The sequence below is a fragment of the Falco biarmicus genome, chromosome 12, assembly GCF_023638135.1.
Source record: "Falco biarmicus isolate bFalBia1 chromosome 12, bFalBia1.pri, whole genome shotgun sequence".
Taxonomy (NCBI): domain Eukaryota; kingdom Metazoa; phylum Chordata; class Aves; order Falconiformes; family Falconidae; genus Falco; species Falco biarmicus.
The window spans coordinates 12,956,784-12,964,767 of record NC_079299.1 but is presented as its reverse complement, the minus strand read 5'-3'; the positions used below and the strand labels follow the sequence as shown (position 1 = coordinate 12,964,767).

General features: G+C 36.2%; 1 protein-coding gene across 5 annotated transcripts in view; it reads right to left on the bottom strand.

Annotated features, from left to right (window-relative positions):
- Nucleotides 1–1,562: 1,562 nt before the first annotated feature.
- BICRAL (BICRA like chromatin remodeling complex associated protein) overlaps nucleotides 1,563–7,984 on the bottom strand; it is a 46,011-nt gene continuing 39,589 nt past the window's right edge. For all 5 annotated transcript variants that reach the window (XM_056356738.1, XM_056356742.1, XM_056356739.1 and 2 more), the window contains 3 exons: nucleotides 7,850–7,944; nucleotides 6,278–6,380; nucleotides 1,563–5,473 (listed from right to left, as the gene is read on the bottom strand). In XM_056356738.1, the coding sequence (XP_056212713.1) occupies nucleotides 4,671–5,473; nucleotides 6,278–6,380; nucleotides 7,850–7,944 (1,001 nt within the window). In that variant the 3' untranslated portion in view covers nucleotides 1,563–4,670. The remainder of the gene's footprint in view (nucleotides 5,474–6,277; nucleotides 6,381–7,849; nucleotides 7,945–7,984) is intronic.

Here is a 7,984-nt window from a genome sequence, read left to right as displayed (position 1 = left end):
CAGGAGTTACATGCAGAGTTTAAAAAACAAGCACCTTTTTCCTTGTCATTTCTGTCCTACCCGATCATTTCAAAAAGCTGTCAGTTTTGAGTATCTCCAATTAAAATTCACGATTTGTAATTTCTGAATTTAGTTTCAGTTGCTGAACGTTAGTTTTGATCACAATAATCCAGACAGGATTTTAGCCTCATATAAATGTCAACTATTTTAGCTCACTTTTGCAATTCCAGCCACTTATTTTCTGCAATGACTTTCTTTAACCGAAGTGACAGCTGACCCCCAAAAGTCATGAAGGCACTTTCTTGCATTACTTGAAGTTGTCTGACACACACATTGTTGTGCAAACTCCACAAAAAAAGCATGTACAGGTCTAAAGCAAAAATTCAAAGGCTTATAAAGGAAACATTTCTGAAGAGGAGAGAAATTTCTCTAAGGTTTAAAAATCACTGACATACTTTTCCTTGTGCCAGGCTTATTCTGGCAATTTTTTTTTTTCTTTGTACAGATTCTCAAAATGAAAGGTGTTCTGACTTTCTTAAATAAGCTATGCATCAACACATATGCCAAAAATCCTCAGAAATTCTGCCCTCAGTGTTGGAATAAATGTAACAAACCCCACCATACAAGTGCTATTGAAAGACAATTAAAAAATAAACCATATTCTTGTAATGAAAAGACACTCTAAAGTGGAGACAGCTGCACAGTTAACTGCACATCAAATGTTTCCCAACCCAGAAAGTCTGCCTGGTAATTCTATAGGGATATTATAAAAGAAAAAAAAATCCAGGATGCTTAGCCATCCTAACCCAAACAGCGATTAGAATAATATATAACTGATTTTATTCATTTTCTTACTGTCTGAATCCATGTGGGAAGCATTCGAAAGGCATGTTTATTTTGTCTGATTGACAAAATAATGAATACTAACCATAAAGACTTCTACCTTTCAGCACTGCGGACCCTACTCCAAGTTAAAAGGCAGTGCACTTCACCAATCCTTTTGTTTTCATAGCCTCCAAAAATAGTGTTGAAGTTCCAAGCATGAGAGCTTTACTAGATTAGAATCTCAGCATACTTTCTGAAAAATGAAATCACAGTAAGAAAAGGTTCATCACTCCTCTGAAAGTAGGAAGAAGCATCGTATCCCAGCAATTGTAATACCTTCTCACAGCCAAAAGGAAGGAAAGGGGAATACTGCACACACAGGTATCTATAATGCAATACAACTGGCACAACTCTGAAACTTGTAGCACAGATGAGGTGGCCAGCTGACTAAAAAACCCCCTCTCTTCTACCCCCCCAAGGTATCAGGATGATGGTGCCTCTGCCTTGTGAAACACGCTGAAGGAGAGCACGTCTCAGCGACCTCACCATCGCAAGATTTCTAATGGCAACAGAGCAGGGCCGGTGGCATTCTTGTCACCTGGAGATCAACATTTCCGTACGTAGTTATAATGCCACAGGAACCAAATCCTAATAGCGTACATTCAGAAAGATTCATAAAGAGTACAGGAAGTTGGCCTATTAAATATTTGATAACAGAGCTGCCATATAAAAAGCACAGGAGTAATAATATTTTGCAACCGTATTACTTAAAACTGAGAACAATTCTCTTGGAAATGTAAATACTCAACTTGGTTAAATCAAGACAATCACAGATAGACATTTTTTCCCAAATCTTTGGCTGTATTGCAATGGTTGTTTCAATTTGTAATCTCCAACTAAACATTTCCTATCCATGGATTAACAATATATTTACTGACTTGTGTCTTTTAACAGTATTTATCCAACATAACAAAATAAACTGCAATTTGTTATACTTTTTTTTTACAAAACATTTTATAAATATTTTTACAAAATGTATACAAAGCAATTTCAAGTGAGACATACTTTACAAATGAAGGTATTTAAGCAAATAAAGTCCATACCACACTGACAATAAGTGACACATCCTCTTTAAGTGAAGTCAGTCTGTAAGGCCTCCCTAATCTAACAGATAAATTATACTAAAATCTTCAAAATGAACATAGTTTTCTTAATTGCCAGTTTAAAATTTGTTTTAATATTAGGCAGTATTAAATAACATTGAAATCACAATGCTGATCCAGCAAAATAATGAGAACATGTTTAAAGTCATGCACATTCACAGTACTTTGCTGGACTTGAGCCTATATCATACTTTTTTTTAAGCACCACAAAAATACAATTCTTTCATTTACAGCTTCACCACGTACCAGAATTCCTTTAGAATTGAATTCAAAGGAGTGAACAACAGAACATTAACAATCCAAGATTAATCTTGCTAGGATTGTTCAATGGGTTCCTCTCATAAGTATTTCAGAGAAATGTGTCTGACCAAATCAACCATGATTACTTTTTGTAATTTGGCATTTTTTATATGCCATTGTCCCCCATCCCAAAATGAGATCCAATAGAAGACACATAGTCTGATACTTCAATTATGTATTTGCTGCAGAGAGGCTGGAAACCCCATACCCATTTTGAGGTGGTACAAAAAGCAAGTGGATCAATGAATGTGCAACTTTACTTTTTTTCCCTATGAAAGAAAAAATTAACTAGTTAACATACAGCTGTGTAACTCACTGTTTTCCTTCCTAGATAGTTTAGAATGGTTAAATTTCCAAAACAGTAAAATAAAGTATGCATCGGGATACACAGCCATGAACATAATATTAAATCTAAAAAGGCAATAGGTGAAGACTATGTTGTCAGTTTTGCCAATAAGAAAACAACTAACCTCCTGAGAGTCTATTCTATGGACACCTAACTAGAAATTTAAAACTGGCAATACTTATTATTACCTTGAATATTTTATACAACACTTGGGAATGTTGGTTTTTTACAAACATGTACTTTGAAATTGGCACATCTTTTTAAATGGCAATTAGTAACACACATAACCAGTATTTCTGTTCATGTTGAAGGGGAAATGAATTTTAAGTAAGTTCTTCTTTCTCACATTGCTTTCTAGATTTGGTTTCCTTTAGTGGTCAGACAGTGGACTGTAGCTCAATACCGAGTTGCACTGTAATCTTCTACTGGGACAGCATCTAATTCTGCTTTCTTTTGTACTATTCAGATGGACTAAATTAAGTGACACCAAATCCTTTTGTTTTCCTTCCTGGCAATCTGACTTGACAACCACAGCTTGTCACAATGAGCCTCTACATCACGAAAATTGTAATCAGCCAGTTGAAAATGGCTGGTAATTCTTCTAAGAAATTGTGGAGAAGATCTGGGGGAGAACATGAGCATACCTTCGAAACCACAAAAGCTATATCCTCCTGAGCAGACATATGTACTACACGCACATGACAAATGTCAGTGCACTTACGTGCACAAAAGCACTCATGACCAAAGTAAACGAGGAAAAAGCAGCATGGGCAGCAAAACAAAACAAAAAAAAAAGATGTCATAGTTTAAAATAAATAAATAAAATAATAAGATTCTATCTTAACAACATGACAGCAAGCCAAATGCAAACCATGCAATGGTTTCACTTGGCTCTATAATATGAATTAATAATTACATACTTTTCGATATGTTAAAACAATGGGATTGCTGATCAACTTTGGTCTGTACATATCTTGATAATTATGACTGCTACAGTGGATGATTTAACATTCTCTGACAGCAAAAAGCAAAAAAATCAAAAATAAACACTGGCCTTTAAATTTAATCAAGAGTAAGGCTAATGTCCTCTTAAAATATAAGCTACAAATATCATAACAGTTTTCAAATAAAAGTGCTTTTGACACTTGGTCTAAAAAAAAAAACAAACCCAAACAACAAATAAAAAACAACATTTATACCACTTCAGAAAGAGTCAAGGCTGACTACATCCAATTATAAAATGCAAAATCTTTTCCTCAAGAGTTAACATATATATGTGTTATATATATAAATTCATGGCTCTATCATGGCCTCATCCTGTACACTTTGCCATTTACTGGCTTCCATTCTACCTCCCTTAGTCAAGCATTTATTACTTCATATCATGCCACTGTGACTAAGATCATATAATATCATCCCACAGACTAAAGTTACCCACTACAAATATATCATCAAGTACTAGTTTCTGCTCAGATAGCAATAGAAAAGCACTTTAAGTTTAAATTATGAAGCCTTGTAAACACACTGATGATATCCTTCCAACTTAAGAATCCTAGAACACAGATTCATTAACAAAGCAGATTATCACTTCTGAATAGAGGTACAGTGGGTTTTCCAGAAAAAAAAACCAAAAATTTGATGATTTGTGGAAGGGTAGGGGAGAATTGTTGCTTTCATCACTTTTTAAAAACATCTTCTTAATAAATATATCCTTTCAAATGACTGTGATTGTCAGTATATTACCGTATTACATAGGGCCTAATGACGTGCAACCTTGTTACGTTGCAGTACTGCACAATTATCAAAAGCACTATCATAATAATACTTGAAATAGTAAGGCCCTAACAGACTGCATTCTAACAAGGATTAACTTTACTTGGATATCTCACTGTAACCACAATGAGTATTGCTCTCAAACACAGAACAGAATCTAGTTTAGAAAGATTAACCTTAAATGCATGTCAGGCTGTACTTGTGGTGTCATTCACATTTGCTTCTGCTAAGAGAAACATAACTTGTCCATGGTACTGTAACTATTAACACTCTAAGATACTATTTACAGCTGCTTCTAAAATAGAGTCAGTTTCTACAACACCTTCACTGTGGTCTGGAATAAATTTTTCCGGGAAGTTTTCCTGTGAAGCAATAGGTGAAAAATTAGGAAATTCTAATTCAACTGAGCTGCTACTTGTTGCCTCATTTTGTGGCTGTCTCCCCACTTTTTTAAGTTCCAAGATGTTTTTAAATGTAGTTTCTAAACTCTTACTGAGCAGTAAGTCTTGCTGGGGTTCACCAGAGCCTTTCCTGTTATCAGGATGTAAAACCTCATTCTTTGGAGAGCTCCTCAGAGTTTTGTCTTGGAGGGAATTATTACACGTTACCTTTGAGAAAGACTGAACTGTGTTCCTTGATGTTTTATTGTGTGTTCCATGACTGCCTCTTGACACAGTTTTTGACAAGTCTTCAGAACTCGAAGAATTCTCAGTGGACTTGGCAAGATCTTTCCCAGCCACCTTTTCTTCAGAAAGGGCCACGCATTGGCTCTCAGAAGAACAATTAGCTTTCTCAAACTTTAAAGCTTTAGTGAGGCTCTCTGATTTTTTAGTAGAAGCTATTCCTTCTTGCAGTGTCAGAACGTTGTTAGGCACTAGAGGAAGTTTACTGTGATTTGTGGACTCTGCTGAGCTGGATTTTGGTCGGTCTCTGGCTTGGGTTTTGGTAGTCTGATTTCGAGAAGGTAATGTTTTGCTAGACTGATGGTCACTTTTGCTGGACTGTGCTTCTTCAGCTGTTTTATCAAATTGTTTGGCAGAACAACAAAAATCGGCCTGATAACCATCTGAAAATTAAGTTGCAACATTATACTTAAATTACCTATACATCAAAGTAACACATACTCCAATGTAGTTTCGGAGTATTAAAATTCAAGTAACATCTACAGTCTACAGATTTGTGTCTTTAAGAGACGTACACATACTTAAGTATTCTGCTGCATCCAGTGTAGATTATCACCAAGTTAATCAGCATACTACGCACGTATGTGCACTGTAAAACCAGATTCAAGGCACTTCCCAGCATTCTAAATATGCAAATATGGTATCTGGAAGACTAACACTTTCTTCAATAAATCCTCAGAGTATCTTTTAAAATATGCAGAATATGCAGAACATTTTAACAAATAGCAACTGTTACCTTACACAAATAATGTGTTTCTAGTTGCTACATTCAACGACAGTCTGGTTAAAAATGCTGCCATTTAAGTCACCATGACACTCCAAAAACAACACTTCATTAAGATGAACAAGACTGCTCAGGCTTTACACAGCAGTGTTCTTCTGACTGCCAGCAACCTCACATACTGTTCCCTACTAGAACCGAGGGAGGCCATGCAGGAGTCATGACTATTGTCAAAAGAAACTCCGAAGTATTTCTCTGCCAAACAGGCCAAATATACTCTTTTCCCAAATAACTACCTTCAACCTTACAGTGTCTCTAGAATGTTGAATTTGAACTTGCAACTGCTTATTCAGTATTTCGATTACTGGAATCCCTAGCAATCAGTGCCTCACTGTGGCCACAACTGTTTTTAAACAAACCACACTTATGCTGCCTTTGTAAGATTCAGAAGTTAGCAATTACCTACCAGGATCCACAAGTGCAAGACGCTTATCCCGGGTCAGAGATGCCCTTTCTTCCTGGTTAAACATCCTATCGATCATAACCATTTCTGCAGAGGGATTTATCCGCTGCAGGAAAAGGTAACAAAACCAATCATCTCTGTAGTCACGCACAGGCTGGTACCAAATCAAAGTATCTACAGCTTAGTTACTCTTCAGAGAAAAAGAAATTACTTTCAGTAGGTATTTGCAGAGATTGTTCCCAATTCCACAGCATCTTAAATGCCCTTGACTGGGACCCCAACCACTACTATAACTCCACCACAAAGTATTATTCACATTTTATGGTACATTTTACTTGTTAAAGATTTTCAAACAAAGATTTACTATTCCAACTGTAAGAACTGTACCTTTTCAGGACTGAGTATGTTTACCACTGCACACCACATTTTTTTTACACCATATGGCATCTTTCTCTTTTAGAGAGAAAAGCAATAAAAAACTTCCAATGGGACCACCCTGTTGTCTTGTTACTTCCCTGCACTTCTCTCTCGTCCTTCTAAGTAGCTGGTGCCAATTGGCATTTTCTGGATGATGCCTTCAACCCAGATGGATACATTCATCACAGAAAAAAGTTCACTGGCTACTAAGTCACAACACAGGCAACTAGTTCCGAACCTGAACACTATGTAAACTAAGCTCTTAAAAATGGCTGAATAGGATTTATCATACAACATACCAGATGCTAAGAGAATAGGTTTTAACCTCCATTCCCCCTCTGTACCTGCAGTTACTTGCAAATATTTGATGGTTAGTGTCTTTTTTAATGGGACTGCTAGATTCCAAAGCCATATTAATTTTAACACTTACGTTACATATTCCTGTTGATAACGCAGAGTGATTTAAATGTCTATTATACTTAAATTCAAAACTTTTCCAGACTTGAAAACTAATATGTTTAAAGCTACAATGACATTTCCTGACCCCTGTAAAATATATTCTTAAGTAGCTCTGTCAGTTTTCTTTTTACCTCATGCCTGGGGTTGTGAAATCACTTAAATCAGAAGCACTTCTGATGAAAATGTGAAGCTTTACCTAGCTTCTAAGGAGAAGTAATGATTTCCTAAATTGTAATATGGTTTGGGTCCAATTATAATATGGCTGGAGGCCTCTGAATGGAAATTTTCAACATTCTTTCAGGCTCTATCACCCACAGAAATATACAGAAATCATCTGACTCCCACAGCCTGTTCAGTGCAAGAGCAAGTATAAGCAGAGAGCAGAAGTTCATGTGTCTTCAGCACCTATGGAACTCAAATGTAACAGCATCCGTACTTTAGGCAGAATGGGAAATACAAACTCAGCCCATTTCACTGATAAAAATGCAGGCTGGCCGCTAAGATTGCTGGTGGTATAACAAGTACACTGGAGATACATACATATATACATATATGTATGTATGTATCTCTAAAACCCTCAACAAAATGAAGTGTAATCCCAACTCTCACCTTCCTGCAGATATCTTTTTTTTATTTTTCTTTTTAACAAACTGAATCACATCCCATAAACATAAAATGTACATGGGTTATACACCTTACCATTGCATCTTCTATAAGCAAACATCTGTATTTGTTCAGCATAGCCTGTGTCCTCTTCAGAAGCTGTGTAGCTACAGTTTCAAACTCACTGTCCACTGGAAGGACAAGAACATACTTTCAAACACTGTTCTTCAG